This window comes from Aspergillus nomiae (assembly GCF_001204775.2).
Source record: "Aspergillus nomiae NRRL 13137 chromosome Unknown contig00326, whole genome shotgun sequence".
NCBI classification, from domain to species: Eukaryota; Fungi; Ascomycota; class Eurotiomycetes; order Eurotiales; family Aspergillaceae; genus Aspergillus; species Aspergillus nomiae.
Genome location: NW_015378381.1, coordinates 1 through 25,747, shown reverse-complemented (window position 1 = coordinate 25,747; position 25,747 = coordinate 1). Strand labels below are relative to the sequence as shown.

The following is a 25,747-nucleotide window of genomic DNA, read 5'->3' as shown; positions in this document are numbered from 1 at the left end:
ACCATGTGACCGGGGGACCCTGATGGGACGGGCCAGATCAAGAGCCGACAATGCCAGAGAAGACCTCTCGAACCCGCATGCCGAACCGGTGGCCGGCGTACAAACCGACCAAAGTCGGACTGCTCGACGAGATCTAGATAAGGGTGGTACAGCGAAGACGTTGGCGAAGGGAGGTCATTCTTCTAGAATGTGGGTATTCCTTCACGGTGACTGGGGGGGTTTTCAAGCCATCGTGGGAAAATGGTGCTACTGTGGTTCTGTCTATGGTGGAGAGAATCACGGGTTTTTCTGGGATTCATTAGATATGGTGTTTTCTATGGTGCTCGATTTAGTCAGTTTACTTTGTGTCGGGTATGTTTTTTGTGTTCTTTCTTTCTTTCTTTCTTTCTTTCTTTCTCTTTTCTTTTTTTGGTGTGTGTGTGTGCTATATGGACAATTGGAGACCATATATTTGAGTGAAGATATATATTTGAAAGGTGACGTCTTGGACATTCGTTTGTTGGTTCAAAATTAGAGTGATGTATAAATTTGGTCGTAGGGTTCAAAAAGGAATCCAGTCACATGGTCGAGTACTTCTATGAGCATAGTGTTTACTCCTAAGATCCTTTACTCTAGTTCACTTTAGAAGTAATTACTACTAGGTACGGAGTAGTATCGTCCTTATACGGAGTTAATAAGCGAGCCCAGGAAATCAACTCCGCAGAGGCCCCGGATTAGCTAATCGATCTGTAACAGACGTGTATCAATGGGTAAATGCAACCAGTATTGCCGACCGACCAGGAGAACCACGATCGTGGTCGGATGTAACCTTATTCATAATGGTACTGGATCAATGTATCAGATTGAAAGAACTGTCTTAGGGGCATATAAAGATAGCCCAATGCTGACAACAATGGGGGGGGGGGCCGGAGGGTTTTACAATACTCGAGACATCCCCCAAGACACACACGCTAAAGAGCCACTGACGTGAGCACTGCCCTGACCATGTCTCGTTCTCTTAAGGTTCTCTTCCGCAAACCACGGGTTCATTCCACCCCCGTTGCCGCTTTCGGGACGATTGCACCACACTGCCCGGTCGCAGAGAGGCCTGTTAGCCAAGACCCGGAATCGTTGCTTTCTACAGAAAAGAACAAAAATAATAACACAGGAGAAGAAGAAAAACAAAGAGGTCCTTGCGCTCCCGATCAACTCTTCACACACGCCCTCCACTTCTTTCAACTTTCCTGTTGCCTATCGGTGACACCCCACCCGACGAGGAATCCTGTCCCCCTGAATCTATACCGACGGCTGTATCAATTCCATTCCCCCGAAAGAGATTGAGAACGGTCAGCGTACGACTGAGCTCCCCCGACAGTCTGAGCTCGTCACGATCTGTGCCCGGAACGTGCGAGTACATTGGCAGCGTAGGTAATTCGTGGCGGTGCGTTCGCGCGCATGGGTGATCTTATGCGTGGTCTATGCGGGAATCTTCACGGTGGTTAAAGGGTGAAAGACAGGATTTGGGCGATTGAAACCGATTTCCACCTAGGGATACCGATGAAGTATGACCTCCAGTGCGACCGTTGACCACTCTCGCGACCCCGCTGTTTCGCACGAACCGGAGCATGCCCAGATCACGGCCAGTACAGGATCCCCCGATATCATATCACAGAAGGAGAATGCTAGTCCGGCCGGGGGCAATGCGGGGAGGGAGCCGACGGCAGAATCGACAACAGAGGAGGTAGATGAGTTTGGGCTACCGATTCGAATTCGTGCTCGGCCTGTACGCTCGAGTGAATCGTCTGATGATGAGGAATTCCACGATGTTGGAGAGGCTGTCTCGGGCCCAGGTGATAACCAGTCAACTTCACAGGAGAGCAAGCCCGTAACAAATGATCCAAAGCCAGAAGCACCCCAGGAGGAGGAAAACACAAAATCAGTCGAGAAGGGAAAGGATGCAGAGAACGGGACGCAATCTTCACCAGCAGTCGAACAGCATCCTGTTGAATCTCCCCGAGAGAAGGATTCAAGCGTACCTGCGAGCAATGAGAAACATGCTACCTCTGGTGGCTCACTCCCTGACCACGAGGACGGCCCCTCGCCGCCTCCTTACACGGAAAAGCCAAGTGCAGAAAACCCCTCTGCTTCTACACAGTCAGATGCTGTACAAAAGAAACGGTCGAGTCTGAAAGCTTCGGAATGGTCACATCAGCGGCTTTATGAGTCTAAGGAATCGGAGGACGAGGATGAAGTACAAAGTGATGGTGGGTGGCAGGATATGCCTGCTATTGACGAGTTCGATGTTTATGACGACTTTGGGAGACTAGTTGCTCGTGGTGCCAAACCAGAGGATAATGACGCAGTGTACAGGGGCTTGGGAGGCGCTGGAAAGGGCTATACTCGAGTGCAACTTGATGAAGACGCTCAGTCGGCGACAAGTCTAGATGAAGATACAAGCTATCTGTTTAGGGAAGCAGCTCACAACTCTACTGGTGTAGAAGGGGAGGAGGAGCTGCGCGACGCCGTCAGTCAATTGCAGGCCACAAAGGATCTGCTGACGGAGAGTCAAAGGATAGCATACGTCGGAGTTGCCAGATTGGCTATATTCCAGATGACTAAAGACCTGGACCGGGTTCCCGCAACGAAGGGTACACGCAAGGCGAAACAAAAGACCATTGACTCAATGCGTCAATGGGGCCAAACAATCATGGCTAGGATCTATGCTCATATGGATATCGACGCCGCTGAGCAGGTGATGATCGAACAATTGGCGGAACATGGCGTCCAACCTGCAGATCTTGTCCGACCTCTCATGCAGAATGCTCGAGTCAAGAATCCTTTAGCTGAGGAAGTTGACACGCCGAAGAACTCCCTATCATCCCCCGCGACTCCGAGCCTCAAGGATGAATATCGAAGCAGTCTATCCTCCGACTTTGACAGGTCAACGCCTCCTCCGCCTTATGAGACACACGAAGGCGAAGATCTTCCCGAAGTCCGAACCCCCTCTCAGCTTCCCACTTCGTCAAAGATTGATATAGATCTTCGGTGGACGGTGCTCTGTGATCTCTTCCTTGTCCTCATTGCAGATTCGACTTATGATGCACGGTCACGAACGTTACTGGAAAAAGTAGGCGAGTCTATGGAAGTGCCCTGGCTACAAATTGCCCGGTTCGAAAAGCGCGTGGTCGATGCTCTGGAAATGCAGGAACAAGCGGACAAAGAAACCTGGGATGAGTCGGATCACATGGAAAAACGCCGAAAGATGGCCCTGAAGCGAAAATATATCGTTATGGGCCTGGCCACTGTTGGTGGTGGGTTGGTCATTGGTCTCTCCGCTGGGTTGTTGGCCCCAGTGATTGGTGCTGGCCTTGCAGCTGGGTTTACCACTGTAGGTATCACAGGAACTGGTGCATTCCTGGGAGGAGTGGGTGGTACGGCGATTATTGCTTCTGGAGCCACCTTGACCGGATCCACGATTGGGCTGAGGGCTTCCAACAGGCGTACAGGAGCTGTCCAGACTTTCGAGTACCGTCCCCTGCACAACAACAAAAGAGTCAACCTGATTGTCACCGTGTCTGGTTGGATGACTGGTAAGGTGGATGACGTCCGATTGCCCTTCAGTACGGTGGATCCTATCATGGGAGATCTGTATTCGGTTCTCTGGGAGCCTGAAATGCTTCGGAGCATGGGAGATACCATCAATATTCTTGCTACAGAGGTAGGTGTCAGGACGCGTCTCTTGTGTACATCTATCCCTGCGTAGTTGCTAACTGTTACTAGGCATTAACTCAAGGGTTGCAACAAGTCCTTGGAAGCACGGTTCTAGTAGCCCTAATGTCGTCTCTGCAGTTGCCACTTGTCCTGACGAAACTGTCGTACTTGATTGATAACCCATGGATCGTTTCATTGGCCCGCGCGAACGCAGCCGGGCTGATTTTGGCTGATTCTTTGATGGAACGCAATCTTGGGAAGCGGCCTGTCACACTCTTGGGCTTCTCTCTCGGCGCTCGCCTTATTTTTTCTTGCCTCAAAGAGCTTGCAGATCGAGGTGCTCACGGACTCGTGCAGAACGTCTATCTATTCGGGTCGCCTATAGTGGCCAACAAAGATGAATATTTAAAGGCTCGTGGTGTGGTATCGGGCCGTTTTGTGAACGGGTATTCCTCAAATGATTGGATCCTGGGCTATCTCTTTCGTGCAACAAGCGGTGGAATCATGCGTGTGGCTGGTCTCGCTCCCGTGGAAGGGATCCCCGGCCTCGAGAACTTCGACGTTACCAAGCTCGTGAACGGTCATATGGACTACCGAGCAGCAATGCCCCGACTGTTGAAAGAGGTTGGGTGGGAGGTTTTGGGAGACGAGTTCGCAGAGCTCGAGGACCCCGATCCGGAAAACCACGCCGAGCGACAAAGAGAGCTTATCCGTGAGATCGACGAGGCTCGACGAGAAGCTGAGGCAAAGCCAGAAAAGAAACGGTTCGGTTTGTTCAAACGAGGCAAGTTGGCTCAAAAGAAAGGCTGGGAAACATACGACGTGGAGCGTAACAATGCCACACCGCGAGATTCGGTCGATAGCAACGGAACTGGAAGTGTGTTGTTTGATATCGATGCGATCAGAGCCGAACTCGCATCCGAAAGTATCGAAGTCAAACAGCTCGAGTCGACGCTGCCTCCTATGAAGCTTGATTTGAATTCTCCGCCCTGCTCAGCCCCAGTTACGCCGGCTCCGTCCGATAGCAAGGATACTGCGAAAGCTGTCAATCTCACCAAATCCGCCCCTCAGTCGCCCCCCAAGCCTTACTCTGTGCCCAGCGCTTCCCATGATCTGCAGCCTTCTACCCATAAAGAAGAAGAGATAGAAATGACGTTCGATACCTCCTATCATGAGCCACCACAGCGTTCACATTCATTTTATGAGCCCACAACTGCTCCTTCATACGATACCAATTCTACACGGCCAGAGCTGCAATCATCATTGACGACGCCAGCCGGTCTTGGTATCGGTGCTGCTGCTGGTGTCGGTGCCAGTGCACTTGGCGCATTGGCTCTGGAGCGCAATGCCTGGGCTGATCACGACATAGGGAACGGGGAAGAAGGAGAGATTTCTATGAGTTTCGAGTGATGTGGTTCCACGACTATAAAGACTAGAACGAAGATGCATGTGTCAGGCTTGGTTATACGCTATTTGTTGTCTAATTCTCGCTGAAGTACGAATAGTTGTTGCTTCATCCGTTGGCTTGCCTTTGTTATATCTCGCCTTTTCCTATCTTCGACTTCTTCCATCTTCTCTGCCTCTGTCCTTTCAACGTTACCTTTTGCTTTCCACTATCTCATCTTTCGCGTTCATAGAAGGTGCGAATCGTTGACCGTATTTTGCATTGGAGACCCAGGGTTCCATATTGTCTATCGAGTTCTGGTTGGGAGAGCATATCTTTTTTGTTCTTGCATATTTTTCAATCCAGGGCACGATGCAGCATAATAATCTGTCGCAAGCCCTTTCCTTTCCCTTTTCTTTTTCTTTTTTCACTATCTTGAGCGCTTCTTCATGTCTTGCTAGGATTGCAAGCTATTACGATGTTCCGAGTCTTGCGACGCGGTTTAGATTATTGTTAACACCCCTTAGCTGCATTTGATATATATATTATTATTCTTTTTCAAATATGGCCACTGAATATAAAATTGATGGAGCTAAATTGAATTGACCATCAATGGCTGTCAGATCTCTGCAAGAGTTGAAGCCAAGGATCAGCTGCGCCTTACTTTTTCTTCTTAGATTGATTTAAATGCGGAGTTATCGATAGCGTGTCACCACACGCGTCTCTCCCCGTCTTCCTGCCAACCCCCCGATCTCCGAGAATGATCGCTCTTCACTTGGTTCTCCCTCATTCATAAAACAATTCCTATGCACGATTTCCTTACTTAAACAAATGCGCAATCGCCCCGAAACACGCCGCACGTCCCAAGCCACTCCCCGACCCGAGAGCCACTATGGTCACCCCTCGGCCGAAACCCGATTCGAGCTACGCATCGAACCGCTTGACAAGACAAAATTACCACGGAAAACCTCTGCTGTCGACTTTTCGGGACAAAGAAGCCCCTGAGCCTGTTACTAAGCCCGAACCGGCCACGGATGATGAACCTGTGAGCTCCAGTGAAGAAGAAACGAGAAGCAATGCCAGTCTGGATGACGAGTTCGGGAATGAGAGCACGCCTCGTCGCTCAGGGCCGACTTTGGAGGAGAAACTAGCGGAGACGTCGAGAGACAATAGTACATCGCTACAAACCCCGCGGACAAAGAGAGGATTTGAGAGTCCGAGGCCTCAACGCTCGAGTCGTAAGAGGGCGTTAAAAGATACTGTTACCGTCGATGAGAATGACAATGGCGATCCTTTTCTAGAGTGTGGGTGGTCTTCACAAACCCTGAAGAGGTCTAGGGCCGATTATGGATCTAAGAAGAAGCGCAACTCTGAAGTCTATTCCACGAAATCGAGCACGCCTCTACAAAATGATTCGCCTTCTTCTAGTCGACTGAAGCCGAAGTCGGCTGGCAATTCGCCGAGTGCTGACAAAAAACAAAGAACATGGACACGGAATCCCAGAAGGATAATGGATTTAAGGTCCCTCAGGATATTGACATCAAAAGCCCGCCGTCTAAATCACGCTCATCCCCCGAGTTCAAGGCTCCTCCCCCTCTTCCGAATGATATTGTCTCTAGCTCCTCCTTTGCGCCCTCCTCTGCACGAGAACCTGCTATCTTCGACTCGGATGATGACGATGCTTCGCCCCTTAGCTCCCCGCTTAGCGAGCTATCTGAGACCGGTTTACAAGATGTACTATTTGATGATGCGAACGACGTGCAGAAGCCGAAGGAGTCTTTATGTCCCTGGTGTAAAGAAGCTGTAGACCCAGAGCTCTTGTTACGGTTTCAGTCACAGCCAAAACAGCGCATTCGAGAGCAGCAGCGGTTCTGCGATTCGCATAAGAAGACCGCGGCCGAGAAAGAGTGGCACGATAAGGGCTATCCAGCTATTGATTGGGATACGTTCGACGACCGGATCCGTGTCTATTTTGATGACTTAGAGGGCCTCTTGGTCCCAGATAGCCAGTCCTACTACCGAAACATCCTAGACTCGACTTTAAAAGCCGGAAAGGCCAAGAACTTCCGGCTGACACTGGAGGGCGATGGTTTGGAGACGATCTCTTGCGGTTATTACGGGACTCGAGGCTCTGGTAAAATGTGAGGCTTCCTCTGTTACTCGCCCCAATTGTAATACATCCGAAGCTAATGCAAGGGTTGGACAGGTTACAAGCTTTGACCACACGTTTCTCGCGTAAGCTACGCCGCCTGGCGGCCAGCGACCACATTGTGAAGTCGGCTGGCGTGGTGGGTTACGCACAAGCTGTGCTCGTGCCTGAACTAGCGGTCCGACTGGTCAAGGAAGACATGGGGGTTAGCGACGAAGCCGCTCGGCAGATCTTGCGCGATAGCATCGATATTGGTGAAAAGTTAAACTTCGCATTGAACGACAAGGTTCCGATTCCCGAAGAACTTGAGGGGCATTCAGTTGATGAGTAACTGTACCCTCATGTTCTTCTTTCTTTGCTTGTTTGTTGATTTTCCCTTCCTGTTCGCATACTGCGTATCTGGTCTTGATTGTATATAAGAGAAGCGTGGCACGTGATACCTCTTGTGTTTGTGATTTCGACGATGTTGATGATGGAAGATTGCCTCATATACGCGACGGATGGCGTGCGATTCGTGGGTTTCAATGTACGGACTTGATTTTTTTTCTTACCAGAGTAGTAGCATGCAACGAGCAAGGCGGCCGGGTCGTCAGTTGTGTAGGAGCCGTGGTAGGATTGAGACAGTATGGAGTAACACTTTTCCCAGCAAGAATAGTAACTAAGTTGTAGCTATCAAACTGGGCGTTCGGCTAATACGGGAACGTCGATAAGCTTTGAGCTCCGCTTTTGCTCCGGACTCCGCACGGGACCGATAAAGAGACCCAATGACTGTCCATTACGTAGGGCTGCCGATTAGATAAAAAGCCCTCCAGGCGCCCCCAAATCCTCTCGCCCTTTCTCCAACCTTGCATAGGAGCTGTCACACTGAACACGCAGATTGATCAATGCGAGCGATCGTCTGTTCCATGTCTGACCGCTATTTCCTCCGATCCCCTCAATTCACTTAGTTGAACCATGCCCCCCGAGATGAGGGAGAAGTCCATGCCACACACCATGGCGCCCTCCGAATCCACGCCCCTCCTGCAGGTGGTCAGCGTCGCTCCCCAGCGGCACCGGTATCCCCATAATAGGCTACGACGGTTCTGTAGCTTCACTCTCGGAACGCTGCTCGTGTTTTCTCTGTTCTTGTTCCTTCTTCCCACAGCTGTCTTTCCCCGGGAGCATGGCTCCATCTGGTCGTATCTCCCTGGAGCGCGTCCATTCCCCCATAAGGCTTGGCCCCAGGGTCACGGTCTCAAGTATGAGGAGCTGCAGGCAATTCTTCAGACGACTCCGTCCGCGGAGAAAGCACGGGAATGGAGCAGTTATTATACGGCAGGCCCTCATCTCGCCGGCAAAAACCTGAGCCAGGCGATCTGGACCCAAGAGCGCTGGCAAGAGTTTGGCATCCAGGACACTGAAATCGTGGCCTACGACGTCTACATCAACTACCCTCTGGACCACCGCCTGGCTCTGCTAAAGAAGTCCAAGGATCAGACTGAAGTTACGTTCGAGGCTACCCTAGAAGAAGACGTCCTAGAGGAGGATGGCACCAGTGGTCTGCCTGACCGCGTGCCTACTTTCCATGGCTATTCGGCCACTGGAAATGTCACTGCTCCATTCGTCTACGTCAATTACGGCTCTTATCAGGATTACCAAGATTTGGTTGATGCCAATGTCAGTCTTGCTGGCAAGATTGCGATCGCCAAGTATGGCCACATCTTCCGTGGTCTGAAGGTGAAGCGCGCACAGGAGCTGGGCATGGTGGGTGTGATCTTGTATGACGACCCAGAGGGCGATGGTGAGGTTACCGAGGAAAACGGATACAAGCCGTACCCCGAGGGTCCGGCCCGGAATCCTAGTGCTGTGCAACGGGGTAGCACCCAATTCCTGAGTAAGTCCCCACGGCATTCATGTGCTAGATCGATAAATAGTTGATTGACTGTGAATCAGGCTTTGCACCCGGCGATCCTACTACACCTGGTTGGCCATCCAAGCCCGGATGTGACCGTAAGGATCCTAGTCATGCGATCCCATCCATTCCTTCGATTCCAATCTCGTACAAGGAGGCCATACCCTTTTTGAAGGCTCTTAATGGACATGGTCCCAAAGCAGTGGACTTCCCTAAGGGATGGCATGGCGGAAAACTTGGCAGCAAGGGCGTTGAATATAACATTGGCCCTTCACCAGATGATGTGGTAATTAACCTGGACAATCAACAAGAATACGTTACTACCCCCCTGTGGAACGTTATTGGCACCATCAAGGGTGCTATTCCGGACGAGGTGGTCATTCTGGGCAACCACCGGGATGCGTGGATCGCTGGTGGTGCTGGAGACCCGAACAGTGGCTCCGCTGTCCTCAATGAAGTTATTCGCAGCTTTGGCGAAGCTCTCAAGGCAGGTTGGAAGCCATTGCGCACAATCGTCTTTGCCAGCTGGGACGGAGAAGAGTATGGACTGCTAGGATCAACAGAGTGGGTGGAAGACAAGCTTCCGTGGCTTTCCAAAGCCAACGTTGCTTATCTCAATGTTGACGTGGCTGCCTCTGGAACTGTTCTTGGCCCTCGGGCAGCCCCGCTCCTGAACAGTTTGATTTATGAGGTTACTAGCCTCGTCCAGTCTCCCAACCAGACTATTGAAGGCCAAACGGTTCGTGATGTCTGGGATGGCCACATTGCGACCATGGGTAGCGGTAGTGACTTCACTGCTTTCCAGGACTTTGCGGGTGTGGCCAGCCTTGACCTGGGCTTCGGCCGTGGCCCCAAGGACCCCGTATACCACTATCACTCCAACTATGACAGCTTCGACTGGATGGATCGATTTGGTGACCCTAATTGGCTCTACCATGAAGCCTGCACTAAGCTCTGGTCCCTGGCGGCCGCCAAGCTGGTCGAGGCCCCTGTACTGTCATTTAGTGCGTCTGACTATAGTGCTGGTCTTGGTCAATATTTGGAGAAGATCAAGCCCAGTGCAAAGAACTTGCCTGGCGGCGAGTTCGACTTCGGGTCTCTGGACAGAGCAGTCGCCGAGTTCCAGGCTACGGCTCAGAAATTTGACGCCAATGCCGCTGATCTGACCGCCCAGCTGGATGAAGATCTTCCCTGGTACCTGTGGTGGAAGAAGGTTAGGCTCTACTTCCAGATTCGCGTGGTTAATGACAAGTACAAGGCCCTTGAACGGGCTTTCTTGTACGAACCCGGACTCGATGGGCGCGAGTGGTTCAAGCATGTGGTGTTTGCGCCCGGCCTTTGGACCGGATACTCGGGTGCGACGTACCCTGGCTTGGTGGAGAGTTTTGATGCCGGTGATGCGGCAAATGCCCAGGTAAGGCAGAAAACACCCTGCTCAGCTTTCATGACGACTCCGCTAACGTGAGATTTTCCTTAGAAATGGCGCTCTATCATTGTTGATCGCCTGGAAGCCGCTACGAAAGTGCTTCAATGATACAGATAGATGATCATTGGTGGTTGGATAGATGGCAGGAGAAAGCGGAGCTGAGAACATCTACCATCGTAGCTTCAGAATCAGTAGTATACAGAGAAGAATGTGACGTAGCGTTGGTGGTTAGAAATGTATATAGCAGCTGACCGCAGGATGCGTCGTAGTAGGACTTCAATACAGAGTACTATACCTTCTCAGTCATGGTTGCAGATGCATGTTACATGGATCTAAGCCTATTTATTACCCCGAGGTGTGTCCGACAAGGAATGAGAGAGGCTGTGGTCTTCAATACGAGTGATATAAAAGCGGAGTAAAGGATCTCTTGACTCATAAAATCGGAAAAGAATCCGAAGCCCTTGCAGTGGAGAGAGAGTCACGGGTCCAAGCATGACTATTAACTTGTTTTGATTGTGCTGACCCACCAGCCCGTCTTTAGTCTCCACTGCTGCGATGTTCTTTCTTTACTATCTTCAATTGTCGTCGGTTTCACCTCGTCATCTCCGCTCTTTTGCGTTCGACTCCTCTCCTCTCTCTCTCTTTCTTTCCGTTCTTACAGCTGTCGACCGTGATCGACTGCCTATCAAGACCTCATTGATATAAGATTTCGAGCACGCCATTTGCCCCGGTCTTCATGCAGGAAAAACAGCCAAGGCTGCCGGTTCGGCAGCTAATAATTCTCTGTAAGTTGACCTGCCAAACCCTTGTCGCTCGGTTCTATACTGATCGCGTGCCTCGTCACTTCTTCCGCCTCAAATAGCAATATGTCGCTTTGCTGAGCCTGGTACGTACAGTGAACTGAACTCGTCTTGCAGAGTTTTCCGATTCTAGCTATTAGATCGGTCAATGATGGCGCGATCAAGTGCTAAAATGATCTGTTCCCGTCCACAGTGGTTTTGACTTCTGTTTTGCCGTATCTTGTAGGCACCACCTTTATTCCCAGATAATATCGCTCCCCTTGCCTTGCCCTTAGTTGGTTTGGTTGTCACTCCGTTCCTGAATCTGTTCGTTGGCCATGTCTATCTCGCAGATATCTGACTACTGTGCAGCCGGAGATGATCGAATATGTAGGAGTTCCGAAGAATGAGGTCGCCAAATGGGTCGGCATCTCCTCCGCCGTCACGTCCATCAGTCAGGCTGTCATGGCTGTAACTTGGGGCACTGCCTCGGACCACTTCGGTCGCAAGCCGATCATCCTGTTGGGGTTGACCTGCACCATGGTTATTTCCTTGTTGTTCGGTTTCTCGCAAACCCTGGGATGGATAGTGGTCACCCGCGCACTGCTCGGGCTCATGAACGGTAACGTTGGCATTATCCGTACGATGGTAGCCGAAATGGTCCCAGAGAAGGAGCTGCAGCCCCGTGCCTTTAGCGTCATGCCTCTGGTGTGGACTATTGGTACTATCTTTGGCCCTGCTTTCGGAGGCGCCCTAGCACATCCGGCGGAGAAGCACCCGGATATCTTTGGCAACTCGGAGTTTCTAAAGAGGAATCCTTTCATTTTACCTAACATAGCGTCTGCCATTCTCTTTATCGTTGGTATTGCGACGGGGTTCTTGTTCTTGCATGTAAGATGGCCACATAGATTATCTAAGGACAGTGTCTAACAAGATACAGGAAACGCTGGCAACGAGGAAGGACCACCGCGACTACGGCTTGGTATTGGGCAAAATGCTGACCAGTTGCAGTACTTCCCGAGAGGAGAAAGCGCGGTACGCAGTGCAGGACGATGAGAACACCCCTTTGCTGGGTGGGAACCCGCCCCAGCGGAAGAAAGCCCCAGTCAAACGACCGAGTTGGAAGGAAGTGTTCTCGCCACAGTCCAAACTGATACTCATAGCGTATGCCTTGATGGCGCTGCACACGATGGCATTCGACTCACTTCTCCCAGTGTTCCTGCATACTCCTGTCCAGCAAATCCATGATAACCCGGATGTGCACCTACCATTCAAATTCATAGGAGGATTTGGCGTCGGTAAGTCCCTGTGAGATCATGATTTGTCCCCTATCTACCGTCTAATTTCTTCTCTCAGATTCCCAAACGATCGGCTTATATTATACTCTTATTGGAATCATCGGGATGTTTCTGCAATTCCTGGTCTTCCCAAGCGCGGCCAAGCGATTTGGTGTCCTCAATTGTTTGAAGGCCATGGTCCTCGTATTTCCCGTTATCTACCTTGTAACCCCGTTCACTGCTTTGGTACCAGAGTCTCTGCGTCACGTAGCAGTTTTCATCCTCATGCTCTCAAAGCTCGCCGCGACCATCTTCGGCTTCCCCAGCATCACGATCCTGCTGACCAACTCAGCCACCAGCCTAACCGTGCTGGGGACCCTGAACGGAGTTGCCACGAGTATCAGCGCCGTGGGACGAGCCGCCGGGCCCGCCATCTGCGGTGCAGCATTCACATTCGGCGTAAAGAAAGGATACGTCATCTTTCCTTGGTGGATCCTCGCCATTTTCGGCACTTTGAGCGCTGTCCCTATTTATTGGACCGTTGAACCCGATGGATTCCAGGGCAACGATGCTGAAGAGGAGCAGGATGAACCACAGGAAACCGGCTACGGGGCAGCTGATCACCGCCAGTCCCCTGAGCCCAGGACAAGCCACTAATCAGTTTCAAACCACAAGCTTTTATAAAGTCTAGGCTACTTGTGTCGGTGTCTAGCAACCGCATTAAGCTTAACAACCGCCCATCGCAGAACCGATTCCACGACCGGATATAGAAGTTGATGATCACGAAAGACATACAAATGATGGCCATATAAAATGAACGATAGTCGAATGTACCATTTCAGTTATAATAGAATGAAAGCTACATACATTGTGTATCTACTTACACTACTTCAAGTTAGTTCCAGTACATACTTAGTATAGTTACTGTTCTCCTGTAGAGACCCACTCATTGACCAATCATAGCCAACATAATCCACCCCAAGCTGTCATCTCGGAGCTTTCCCCCAGCCAAGCTTAACTCCGAAGCCATACCACCCATAACACCATCCCATCCCATCACCTCATCCTCCATCCCTCCTCCATACAATCACCCCCAAACAACACAACAACCCCTAAAAAAGAACCCCAGAAGCAATCACCCCTCAAAATGGTCCTCCCACCCCCACAAATAACCCCCCTACATCTCCAACAACCAAAACTAACAGATAGCAGTCCCTCGAAACCAACTCCGCCCTCTCCCTCTCCATCCTCACCTCCCTCGGCGGAGTAATCGGCTACGCCCGCACCGGCTCCGTCCCCTCCATCGCAGCCGGTCTCTCTGTCGGCGCCCTCTACCTCTACAGTTTCCAGCGTCTGCGCTCGGGCCAGGCCTACGGTGATGAGCTGGGTCTCTTGGCCTCTATTGTCCTGAGCGGGAGCTCCATCCCCAGGGCGATTAAGACCCGCAAGCCGGTGCCGATTGGGTTGAGCTTTGTGGCTATTTATGGGCTTTTGGTTTTTGGGAGGGCTGTTTTGGGAAGGAATTGAAATGAGTTTGGGTCTACAGTCCTAGTGATTGATTGATTGATTGAGTCATTTCATTTTGAGATTGTAAGGTCGTGGGGGTTGTGTATGATTATACCATTTGAGTCCTCTTTTTTCTCTCTCTAAATGTCATTTGATTGATGGTTGTGCGTTGTCATTCATTACATGGGTTATTCTTTGGTCTTAAGATGATACAACTGAACTATCCGAGATTTATTTGCAAATGGATGATTGCCTACCTTCACCAGAACTTACAGTTAAGTAGACCGGTTCGGACCGACGGCAGTAAAAGAAACGCATTGCGCGAAGATCAGCTCCTTCAGTAAAGTTCGACGACCAACTCACCAACACTTATCGTCGCTCATGTCGCGTAACCATGGCGTGGGGGGTGCACGGTCAAAGAGAAAAAAAAAACAAGCCACGGTGGACATGCATGCGATGCCTGCTGCAAGGCCCGTGTATGCAAAGGCCGCCACCTACTGATAGAAGATCAGGGCAGGACGCAGTAAAGCATGACCAGAAGATAGATCATCAAAACGTGTATCTAGAATTTTTGACATGCAATCGAACTTAGCTGGATTTTTGTGGTCCATCCCTGTCCGTTGACCTCGCGAGTCTTTTGCGCTCCGTCGGGCCGAACTTCGAGACAGTCGGTTATCTCCTGTCGCCAACCATTCGAGTTCTTCGGTAAGGAAATTAATCCGTCGCGTCGAATACCGTATCCGGACCCCGTTCGGCCCCTGTTACGGCCGCAGGAACTTGTTCTTGGAGCGCCGTTTCCCCTAAACGATCGGGAACGAATGCGTACCTGGGCAGTTTCGCCATCTTTTCCTCCGGACTGGTCTCATTGTCAGAATACACCAATCTTGACTGCTTGGATTTGTCCTTCTTGGCGGGCTTCTCTTCTGTGGGAGGGGCAGCGGTGGCGGCTGCTTGGTCTGCTTCTTTGGCAGCACCGGAGATGAGGTCGTCAACAGACGATGAGAACGGTGTGGCTTCGGCTCCTGGGGGCTTCTCGCTATTAGCAGCGCCAGCAGGTGCACCCGTGGCCGGAACCGGATGGCCCATGTGCATTTGCTGTAGCTGATAGGCATTGACCTGTGGCGCACCCACGGCAGGCCGTTGCGGAAGGCCGGGGGCAGCTGGTAAGCTCCCAGATCGTTGCGCAAATGCGCCAGCCTGTGGGGGTGTGTTGGTTTGAGGAGTCGGTTGCTGTGGCTGTTGTTGAGGGAAAGGCGGTGGTGTTCCGTAAGCTGCGCCGGTCTGACCGGGAGTGCCCTGGAATGATTGCGGGGAGTACCCCGCTGGAGTATACTGCGCACTAGGGGGGAATTGTGTTTGTCCGCCAGGTGAGAAATTCTGGTAGACCGGACTGGCCGTTTGTTGATAGGGAGAGCCCGCACCCCCGTACGGCTGAGGATATGTGTACTGTGAGTTTGGCGCGGCTGCCGAGGGTGACTGGCTCTGCGTCGCAATCGTTAGCCTCAGGGAACTTTGAACAGCCAAATCTACTATGTCAAACTTACAAAGGAACCCGCATTCTGTGTTTGTCCTGCGCCAACAGGCGTCACGTCACCGCTGCTTCCGCCGGTCAGAGCCTCGGCCTTTTTGGCTTTATGTTCTGCCAGTCGCTTTTTCAGATCCGATACATTTTCAAGCTTCGGTCTCTTCGCTGGCTGTCCGCCAACGCCTGCGCCAGCAGGAGGGTTACCAGTCTGGGCCTGTCGCTCCGCCTCGGCTTGGTGGAACTGTGTTACGACCCGCTGGTTGTGAGTCTGGATGATATCGTCGGGGACACCTTCCATGCCGAAGATCTCAACGTCAAGACTTTGCCGGTTAGGAAGCGCATTGTCAACAGCCGATAACTGTTCCTTATGTACTTGACTCATATGTACCGACAATCCTGTTCGCGCGGGGTTAGAATCGGTCCATCAAAATAGAACAGAGAAAGATATCACAACCCACCTCCAGCAGTGTTCAGCCTTCTCCCACACCTCTCGCATTTAAAATGCTTCGCCTTCTGATGCGATATGAGGATTTTAAGGTCATCGAAATCACGTTCGCAGTAGTAGCACCACGGACGAGCTAGAAGCTCATCCAAGGTGGGACCACGTCTCTTCTTTCCCATGGTGACTGTGGATTCTTGAGCTGGAGTGTATCTGATGTCCGATTGACGATGATGGTGGATGCGCTGCCGGGGATTGTCGACGCGTTGGCGGCCAGGCGCCGGTGGTGGAACAACTGTCGTGCCTTGAGGTGAGGCTTGCCTCGTCACGTGCAGATCAGATTTATCTAGGTGTTCCTTCCTGTGACGTATCTAATACTAGCGCAATACTTGGTATTCACGGGATACCATGGCCATCTTGGCTATGTACTCTGAGATACTGTGGTTGCTGTTCTGTAGTCTATGGATTATTGTTCTTTAAGCCTACTGACTTTCTTGAGAACAGTTACTTTACAAACAACCTTTATTGAATATACATTCACACAATCATCAGGAAAGATTATCTATGCCAAGAGTCACCACTGCACATAAGTACCTAGACCTGAGGCCAAAAGTTTAAGGCTTATAAGTCAAGCCACACTGAGCCAATTCAACAAGATCGTCTCGGTGGCGCAATTGGTTAGCGCGTCTGACTGTTAATCAGGAGGTTGTGAGTTCGATCCTCACCTGGGACGGCGATTTCTTTTTGCATCTACAATTATTCTCAAGCTTTTTTAGCAATCCCCTTCTCTTCGTCTTCCCGGAATCAAGACACAATGTGGTGGTCACGCTACGTGGAGTTATTAGCCGTTCCCAGAAAATATGTTGTCGGGATGTAGCGCTCGTTGGGCCTAAACCATGGATAGGGTATTTTCACTGCCATGTATCCTCGAACGCCCAAGCCATTCACACATTGGTCAGACGGAATGCAAGGCTCATCATGCGACACGAGCCCTAGAACCAGCTTCTGTTGCAGAATACCTACCATCTTCTCTATGTATCCTAAACGCTCGTATACTAGGATATTCGGACATTAATCAGCACAATACTGTTGCAATGTCCTTCATGCTACGGAGTACTCCGTAGAGTGAGCAGTACTAGAGATCGAACAGGGTTACCCAGCCAACTTCAAGCCACTGCCGGTAGCTTCGGCATTGCGCAGCTTAGCATGGGTACTTTACAGGGACAGGGTGTCCAGTCACTAAGTCTATTCCGGTTCTGGGCCTATCTTTGGGCTCCAGAGGCCGGCGTTCTATACCCAGATGCCGGAATGAGAGGGTACGGCGTTGGCTGGCCAGAAATGACGTCGAAGATGTCAGGAGCCAAGATTTGCGGGGGTACACAATACTACTCGATATACTCTGCAGAAATCAACCCCCTAATCCGTTCCGCATGGAGTTCTCTCAACCCGTCGGATAACAGAACCGACGATTCCCGAGTGCAACGCTCTGCTCTGGTGCAACTTCACGGCACATGGTACCTTGGGTGTGTTTCAGATAATCAATTTAAGCGATGGATTATCTGCCATGTTCAATAAGGGGTGTGCATCGTTTCTACACAGTAATTTACGGATCTATAACCCCGGTATACACTTTGTGGCGGCTACATTTAGATTAAATCCACGGGATACAAAGTAGCGGATATGGCGTCTAAATTCGGCTATGCGAGTTCTACCTCGAACAGTATACTCCCAAATAGTATTCATAATACATATCACTTCAATCTACGTGACAAGAAATACCATCACTACCGTTTTATACATAGAATAAGAACGCTATAGCAGTCGGCATATTTGTAACATAGAAAGGTAGCCAGTTTGAGGCGACTCTACCTGTGGCTAGTGGAGTGAAAATTGCATATCGAGGGTAGGACTTGAAGACTTTCCGTGCAGAACCATGGAATTGTCTCGCAGTAGCCCGGTTGACGTCAATACACAACCCCAACGGTCTTCAACTGACAACCGGATCCTTCTCCTTTTTAGTGGTGGGTTAGTTTCCTTGGCAATGCTGGGGGGATTGAAGTTCATATTGCTGCCTGTGTTCGGGGTCTCGATGCTGGATACGTATACCGACACGTCTCTCGAAAAAGGGGAAGCAATTGCGCGATAGGGGCTGAATATGAACCTTTGTGAAATATAATCTCCTTCGTTATCGCGTCTGACGTTGTTTCTTTTATTTTGGGAATTTTTCTTCTCTCTCCCCTTTTGCTTTTTTTTTTTTCCGGGTTTCTGTTTAGGTCTCTGTTTATCTAGACAGTGGGTCCTCCAGGCTCCACACGCCGTGACTATACATAGAAATACATAGTAAAGTAAAAGAGGTATGTTGCACAGGCATGTCGGCAAATGTGTCCGCTCACATCAACTGGCTTGTTCGATGTCTTTTCTTCAAGATAGAAGAATAGGGGGCCGAGGATACTCTGGCGATACGATCTGGGAGACCAATGTAGCATCCCAAAGCTCCAATAGAACCACGTACTGACTCGTTAATCTGATGTTGGGAAAAGCGGGATTACTCAGTACGCAGCCATGACGCGGCCTCATCCCCATATCTTCCCATTCAACCAATGCCACTGGAAAAAAATCGAGATTCCTCGCGGTACCTGTGGTGGGAAGGGCATGCTACTGGTGGAATTACCGCGAACAAAAGGATCTGGAAGACGGTGCATGTCGTGGGCAGTGTTCAGTGTGGGAGGCCTTGAATTCCATGAAATTTTATGATAAGGGTGTTCTTGTTATGCACGGAAGCACGGGAATTCAAAATGCAGCGAGGAACGGCCCCTCTCTCGACTTAATCATAGTAACGCCGTCGCGCCTCTGAGTGGCCCGATCAAAGAACCAATCTGCAGCGCCAAGGTCCACAAGGCTTTCCATGGCAGCAGCAACGAAGGTTGTCTTAGATCAAGGCTATTTAATGACTTGCCACCAAGTAACTGAGCACGCGACTGCCATAAAATCCAAATTGACCCACTGATCTGGCATTCCAGATCCCTACATATCTGCTGGACGGTCCCAATTTCTTCGGTAATTGAAGATTATTTCTCCCCAATAACCTCCCTTGTCCCCAAACGATAACTATACTTCAATTCGCTCGCTGTGACACATTGATTTTGCCGATCTCAACTTCGATCCCCCCGGGCGCATATCGGATTCCTGACGGACTTCCGTCCTTCCCGCACCAGCAACCCCGGCCTACCTTATAAACGCCCTGTGCCACCGGTACCACTTGGGCATGCAGGCTTATTCGTCATTGGACTGAATTAGGAAAGGAGGAAATAAAAAAAATTACATTGACATTCCAAAACACCAAAACAACATTGGAAAGGAGTTAAGTTGGCGGCAAACTTGAGACACCATTCGTTCTCTCACACGCAATGTGGATTTCCACATCCCCGTGGCTTCCTGGTCTCTACGGGCTCGTGTTCGCCGTGGGTGCGTTGGCCATCTCGGATACCGACCCCGATTTCAAAAGTGTAAGGACAAAGTTTGTCAAGGACTATAGCGGCACAGGCCCCAGTGAACCAGCGACAGAGAAATACTTCCGTAAGTGCCTACTGTTCCGAGAAATTCTAAGCGACTGCTAACCAAGTCATTAGACGAGTCTAGGTATGTGTTTTGCAACGTCATCGGTTTCGCTTTCTCTAGATTTGCTGAACTAACTGGTTCGACAATAGTTTCCACTATCACTATGATGGAAGGTATGTTTTTTGAGTTCTCTGTTCCGGGTTGGCGCATGTACTAAAGTTTGTTATTTGTAGGTACGCCGACCAAGAGCTTTCGGAGGAAGAGACGCTGCCACACCTATCCCAACTCATTCGAACATACCTGTCAACCATGGCCGATATGGGTGCTGAAACATGGATAATGCACGGAACTCTTCTGGCGTGGTGGTGGAACCAAAAGGTAGCGTGAGACCATGGGATATGAAGACATATGGCGTTTCCTAATGACGGCTAGATCTTCCCATGGGACAATGATATCGATGTCCAGATTTCGGAGCCGACCATCCATTTCCTGGATGAATATTACAATATGACCGAGCACCATTTCGATATTCCAGGCGTCGAGGGCGGGCGAACCTATTTACTCGAGATCAACCCGAACTACGTTTTCCGTTCAATCGAAGACAAAATGAACGTCATTGATGCACGGTGGATTGATACCTCGTCGGGATTGTTTATCGATATTACTGCAGTACGGCCGGACGATGAGAAGAGAAAAAAGGGCGACACCGGAGCTTTAATGTGCAAAGACAAACATCATTTTGATGTAAGTAGCTTGCCCTCAGCGTCGCACGCCAGTATGACTGATTTTTGTCCAAGGAAAATGACATCTTCCCGCTCCGGAATAGTCGCTTTGAAGACTTCCCAGTTAAGATTCCCTTCGAATACGTCAAGCTTCTTGAAGAGGAATATGGATCCAAGGCCTTGACCGCCACGGATTTTCAAGAGTACGTTTGCGCCATTTTCTTTCCGGCGGTCTTGTTGGTAAACTGACACCCACTTCGCAGTCACCATTTCAATGAAGAAACTCTGGTTTGGGATGCAGTTTCGTAAGTCATAGTTGACGGAGTGCTTGATAGACTTCTTGCTTATACTATGCGCAGGAAACGAAAGCGGTCGCTGCGACGACGAGGTGCCGTCGATCTGCCCGTGCGAACGACGCCTCTCAAATATAAGATGACATGATTTTGCCAACGCCACAAAATAACTTTCATATTCGCTCGACGAGCTCTATACCTCACTCGATTTACCTTGTAATCATGACGACGTGAACCTGCATTGGATTCGGCAAGAATCCCCCATCATTTTACCGGCGTTTCTGCTATTTAGGGTTGCGCATTCTTCCGGCATGGATTGCACTTGGCGTTCGGTTCTTATAGCACATATTTGGTCATGTTGGCTTCTTATCGAAGATCCCTGCGGATGCGCTTTATACTCTCGAGCCTCATTGTGTGGGTTTGTGCCAATATGGTTGGTTAATGGATGTACATGACATGTATATATATAGTATTGGATAAATGTATCCTTTGTGTCTGACGGTCGACAGAAGTGACCGCGACCACCTCTGAACATTATTTCCTGTGCTACCCTCAATTGTTGGCTCGAAAACCCTATGAATAGAACTGCAAACGTCCCAGGCCACGAGGCTGCTGCTTGCCTGAGGCTTGAGTTGTCCACAATACGAGCGGACGAATCATGTCGAGTTTGTGGCTGTCCGTCTAAGCCCTGTCTCAAATGAACCTTAACTCTCGTGGCTTCATGCTACTGGGGGCCAATACGGGATTGCCCGGTACGAAGAGGTTGACTCACGGATGCAGAGCCGATAATAGGAGTTCCAGTTGTCCACAGCTCCGATTACATTTCGATCAGATAAGAAACGGAGATCTGCTGACCTGCACGCACCTCAGGCTGCTATGATTTTAGCTTCTGATCACTCCGGTAGTGCGGAGATGACGTCAGGGGCATTCGTATCATAAGCTTCTGGTAATATTCCGGGAACAAGCGATACACGGTTGAAACCGAGAAGGATGATACTTCTGGTCCTTAGCGGTACCGTGATTACTGTAGATTAGTAATGTTTCCAGGTGTCCCAGCCAATGAAACCCGCCAAGATCCTGTCGTTCGGCCTGGACGTTGGCTGATGGAGCCAATGAAAGGAACGGAAGACCTCGCGCAAGCTCCACTATGAGTCGAAGACTGAAGATCCCGTCTCACTTGCTTTTGGATAGCCCATACTCCTTAGCATCGTATCTTATTTTTTCCCGTTTCTATTTTAATTTTTGTTTTCGCAACTTATGCGTGTTCTTCCTATATTATACCCCCTACGTTCTCCCACCCGGTCGAGAATGTTACAGCTGGTGGATGTTTTCTCTGCTATCCCCACTTCTCCGCCATGTCGTTCCCGCCTGCTGAATATCCACAACCTCAATATGGCTCAGATCCCCTCCTAAGAACAAGCCCCCCAGCGATCTCTCATGCTTCGCAGGACAATGGCCAGCGGAGCTGTATAACCTGTCGGAGGAGGAAGGTCCGCTGCAACAAGAAATGCCCGTGTGTCAACTGTGTAAAGGCAGGTATTGAGTGTGTGTTCCCTCCGCCGGGGCGAGCGCCGCGCAAGTCGAAACGGCCGCACGATGCGGAACTTCTATCCCGATTGAAGCGTTTAGAAGGCGTGATCGAGCATCTCAGTGAGAAAAATACGTCTCTGTCAACGGTGCCTTCTCCAACGCAACAACGCAGTGGGTCCGTGACCACAGCGGAATGTCCTGGCAGCGCCGAACCCCAAAGTGCAGAGCCCGAAGGGTGTCCATTTGACCCGAAGCGAAAGCCGCGAAACTTGGAGCATGAGTTCGGAAGATTGGTGATTGAAGAAGGCCGGAGCCGATACGTCAGCAACCGGCTTTGGGCCAGCTTGGGAGACGAGGTGGGCTTGTACCCTTGATTTCACCATGTCTATTTCTCCCTCGGCGTACTCGATGCTGACTCGGCATTAGATTGAAGAGCTTCAGGACCTACTGGACCCGTCATCGTCAGAGGATGAAGATCATCCCTCTCCGGCGTCCTCTTCGACTCACTCAACGAACCACGACGGGTTCTTGTTTGGATTCTACTCCCTTTCGCACTCGCTTCGTAGTTTTCATCCTCCGCCATCGAAAGTCCCACTGCTTTGGCAGGCCTATTTGGAAAATGTGGATCCCTTGATACCCATTATTCATAAGCCGTCGGCTAAGCAATTGTTTACGAACGCCACTGACCATCCGGACGCGCTGGACAAAAATTCCGAAGCTTTGTTACTCTCAATGTATTTCGTAACGATAATAAGCTTGACACCGGACCAATGCATTACTCTACTCGGAGAAGAGCGCGACACTGCCGTAAGTCGATATCGGTTCGCTGTCGAGCAGGCATTATCGAAGGCGAACCTTTTGAATACGCAAAGCCTGATGCTTCTGCAAGCTGCTGTGATATTCCTGATCGCGGTACGCCGAGAAGATGATACTAAATTTGTTTGGTCTATGACCTCTCTCGTCATTCGGCTTGCCCAAGGTTTAGGACTACATCGAGATGGAACGAACTTCGGTCTAAAACCATTTGAAACGGAGATGCGCCGACGATTGTGGTGGCATATCGGACTGCTGGATATTCGATCATCTGAGGACCATGGCACCGAGACTCAGATTACCGAAAGAATGTACGATACACGGCTTCCATTGAATATCAATGATGATGACATCTGCCCCGAGATGCAGGAGCCACCTGAAGAAAGAAATAGCTTTACAGAAATGAGTTTCAGCCTCATGCGCTTTGAGATCACGATTGCTCTTCGGCGAGTGAGCTATTCATGCCCAAATACTAATATTCCTGGACCTCAACAGCCCTCCCCCGAGAAATGTGGCAACTTGATCCAAATCATCAACAAGCGCATCGAGGAAAGGTATATCCAACATTGCGATATGAACGTTCCGATCCAATGGGTCACTGCGACAGTTGCTCGCCTCATTCTGACAAAGTTGTGGCTGGTGGTCCACCATCCGATGACACGGCCATATCAGGGGATAAACTTGACCAACTCTTCCCGCGAAAGTCTCTTCCTGACTTCGGTTGAGGTAGCCGAATTCGCACGTTTATTAACGGCCGATAAGAACACACAGAAATGGGGCTGGATGTTTGCGATCAATATGCAGTGGCATGCGATTGCCTTCGTCCTGGCCGAACTCTGTGTGCGTCCCATTAATCCTCTGACTGAGCGGGCTTGGGCCGCCGTGAGCACACTCTATGGGGGGTGGTTGCAGACCGCAAAACATAAAAAGGGCATGCTCTGGCGGCCGCTCGCCCGGCTGATGAAGCGAGCAGCCGACCACCGAGCTAAACTACAGCAAGAGATGCACGCTCAGCCTGGGCCCAGCACGGTCACTTCCTCGAGTGCTGTATCTCTGAGCATTCCGGAAGGGCCAAAAATTATAGATCCTCCGATGTTGCCACGCATCCCAGATTTCCAGTTTTCGCCCAGCACCTTGCCTGGTCCTACATCGAGTAACCCGCCCGTGAGTGGCCTCGATCTCAGGAAAGGAGGACCAATGGGGGTGATGAGTGACTTGTTCCCTGATGTGGACTGGCTTTCTTTGCCAACGCCTGCAGATTCTCTTGGTCAGCAGCCAGCTGCCAATCTGGCGCCAGCGATTGGCATTCCCGAGGGCTCTGCTCTGCCTCCTGAGCTCCAACAAGATTCGTCTAACTTGCAGCTCAACTGGGACGAATGGGATCAAGTGATGCGTGACTTCCAGATGGACATGCAAGATGTACAGCCCACGAACCCTATGGGCAACATGCAAAACAATGTTTCGGGCTGGTTTACCTGATCAACTGACACCTAATGTTTTCGGGCCAGGGTGTGCCTAATTGCTGACTCGACTGTGACCCTGGAGGTCACCCTTACGTTTCATTCATCTCTAGCGCAGATTGGCACAAAAGTCTCGTCTACAGGATGATTATCCATCCAGTTCTCACCTCTCAATTTCTATAATGCGAACGCCTCCCACCTCTGCCTCTTGATTTGGTTCACATCACGACAAAACTCTCCAATCTTAATGATATACGATCTACGACATACGACTGCGTGGTGCTTCTGTCCAGTTGATCTGGATTTTGTGGGGTTACACGCTCTATAAAATGGTAGCTTGCGGTCTATTATTCCCTGTATTATAGTGCAATGTATAGTATGCCACATGGAACCCATGGACTACAAAATGAGACCTATACTTTCCAAAGACAAATAGCCACCTCTCTCTAAAAATTAACCCCTATAATACACTTATTCTCCCTACCATTCTACTATCTTACGCCGCAGTACGCGGCCCAGACTATATATCACGTGACTGACACCGGAACCAATGCCGCGGCCAGAGTAGTACAGTACTGTACACAGTAGCTTCATCAGCACCTCCGACAACGCCAACAATTCGCTCCTCGCGCGAGAAACATACACACCACCCACGCCGCCATGCCTCCGAAACGCACCGCCGCCGCCACGGCGACTCCCACCGCGACCAAATCCCTCTCGTCCGGCCCCAAGACCCTCACAGCCAACTCCTCCGTCTCGGACATCATCCACCATGTCTGGCAGCAGTACGTGGCGACCACGCCGCAACGAACAATGCTCCTGGACGTCTTCATGGCATTCCTGGTTCTTGTCGGGGGCATCCAATTCGTCTACTGTGTTGTAGCGGGCAACTATGTACGTCTACTTTTTTAAACCCCTCCGATATACTACATCCATAAACAACAACCATTGACTACCTGTCCCCAATTTCCAATGCGGGCATTGCTATCCAACCCACTATTGTCAGAATGGGGAATTAGATGAAGATGAAGAAACGATAGACTAACCGATTGTTATAAAAACAGCCCTTCAATGCCTTCCTGAGCGGTTTCTGTGCTGCCGTTGGCCAGTTCGTGCTTACGGCGAGCTTGCGCATGCAGACGAGTTCCTCTCCTTCCCAGGGTTCCGGTAAGACGAGCGCGAAGGGCGGGAAGAGTGCCGATGGGGTTTCGCATGAGAGGTGAGTTTGGCATACTATCCTTTTTCTTTTTTTCTAGTTCGATTTCTTTCCTGGTTTTGGGGGCTCCGGTGGCATCTTGGTATGGG

At 50.5% G+C, this 25,747-nt stretch overlaps 8 protein-coding genes across 8 annotated transcripts; 7 read left to right on the top strand and 1 right to left on the bottom strand.

The window, feature by feature from the left end:
* Nucleotides 1-1,543: 1,543 nt before the first annotated feature.
* On the top strand, nucleotides 1,544-5,100 carry ANOM_009511 (DUF726 domain protein; the record flags this gene model as incomplete). Its single annotated transcript, XM_015554767.1, has 2 exons — nucleotides 1,544-3,697; nucleotides 3,760-5,100. 2 exons carry the CDS (start codon nucleotides 1,544-1,546, stop codon nucleotides 5,098-5,100), a joined length of 3,495 nt encoding a protein of 1,164 aa, XP_015403586.1.
* An 866-nt stretch (nucleotides 5,101-5,966) lies between these two features.
* ANOM_009510 (RTC4 family protein) lies at nucleotides 5,967-7,558 on the top strand (the record flags this gene model as incomplete). The annotated part of the gene is made up of 3 exons (XM_015554766.1): nucleotides 5,967-6,449; nucleotides 6,557-7,215; nucleotides 7,281-7,558. 3 exons carry the CDS (start codon nucleotides 5,967-5,969, stop codon nucleotides 7,552-7,554), a joined length of 1,416 nt encoding a protein of 471 aa, XP_015403585.1. The 3' UTR covers nucleotides 7,555-7,558.
* A 513-nt stretch (nucleotides 7,559-8,071) lies between these two features.
* Nucleotides 8,072-10,850, top strand: ANOM_009509 (M28 family metallopeptidase). The gene is made up of 3 exons (XM_015554765.1): nucleotides 8,072-9,096; nucleotides 9,156-10,528; nucleotides 10,592-10,850. The coding sequence occupies exons 1-3, from the start codon at nucleotides 8,178-8,180 to the stop codon at nucleotides 10,646-10,648; spliced, it is 2,349 nt and encodes a 782-aa protein (XP_015403577.1). The 5' UTR covers nucleotides 8,072-8,177; the 3' UTR covers nucleotides 10,649-10,850.
* A 426-nt stretch (nucleotides 10,851-11,276) lies between these two features.
* Nucleotides 11,277-13,253, top strand: ANOM_009508 (MFS transporter; the record flags this gene model as incomplete). Its single annotated transcript, XM_015554764.1, has 5 exons — nucleotides 11,277-11,325; nucleotides 11,534-11,562; nucleotides 11,692-12,210; nucleotides 12,260-12,617; nucleotides 12,676-13,253. 5 exons carry the CDS (start codon nucleotides 11,277-11,279, stop codon nucleotides 13,251-13,253), a joined length of 1,533 nt encoding a protein of 510 aa, XP_015403578.1.
* A 490-nt stretch (nucleotides 13,254-13,743) lies between these two features.
* Nucleotides 13,744-14,123, top strand: ANOM_009507 (TMEM14 family protein; the record flags this gene model as incomplete). The annotated part of the gene is made up of 2 exons (XM_015554763.1): nucleotides 13,744-13,746; nucleotides 13,809-14,123. 2 exons carry the CDS (start codon nucleotides 13,744-13,746, stop codon nucleotides 14,121-14,123), a joined length of 318 nt encoding a protein of 105 aa, XP_015403581.1.
* Nucleotides 14,124-14,816: 693 nt separating this feature from the next.
* Nucleotides 14,817-16,437, bottom strand: ANOM_009506 (putative C2H2 finger domain protein; the record flags this gene model as incomplete). Its single annotated transcript, XM_015554762.1, has 3 exons — nucleotides 14,817-15,584; nucleotides 15,647-16,023; nucleotides 16,086-16,437. Coding segments are annotated over 3 exons (1,461 nt in total), but the record flags the coding sequence as incomplete, so codon positions are not given.
* A 3,036-nt stretch (nucleotides 16,438-19,473) lies between these two features.
* ANOM_009505 (putative mannosylphosphorylation protein (Mnn4)) lies at nucleotides 19,474-21,062 on the top strand (the record flags this gene model as incomplete). Its single annotated transcript, XM_015554761.1, has 8 exons — nucleotides 19,474-19,642; nucleotides 19,696-19,705; nucleotides 19,774-19,797; nucleotides 19,858-20,002; nucleotides 20,057-20,368; nucleotides 20,422-20,549; nucleotides 20,610-20,651; nucleotides 20,706-21,062. 8 exons carry the CDS (start codon nucleotides 19,474-19,476, stop codon nucleotides 20,785-20,787), a joined length of 912 nt encoding a protein of 303 aa, XP_015403579.1. The 3' UTR covers nucleotides 20,788-21,062.
* A 274-nt stretch (nucleotides 21,063-21,336) lies between these two features.
* On the top strand, nucleotides 21,337-25,665 carry ANOM_009504 (putative C6 transcription factor; the record flags this gene model as incomplete). The annotated part of the gene is made up of 5 exons (XM_015554760.1): nucleotides 21,337-21,391; nucleotides 21,957-22,525; nucleotides 22,596-24,440; nucleotides 25,040-25,336; nucleotides 25,507-25,665. The coding sequence occupies 5 exons, from the start codon at nucleotides 21,337-21,339 to the stop codon at nucleotides 25,663-25,665; spliced, it is 2,925 nt and encodes a 974-aa protein (XP_015403580.1).
* Between the last annotated feature and the right edge of the window lie 82 nt (nucleotides 25,666-25,747).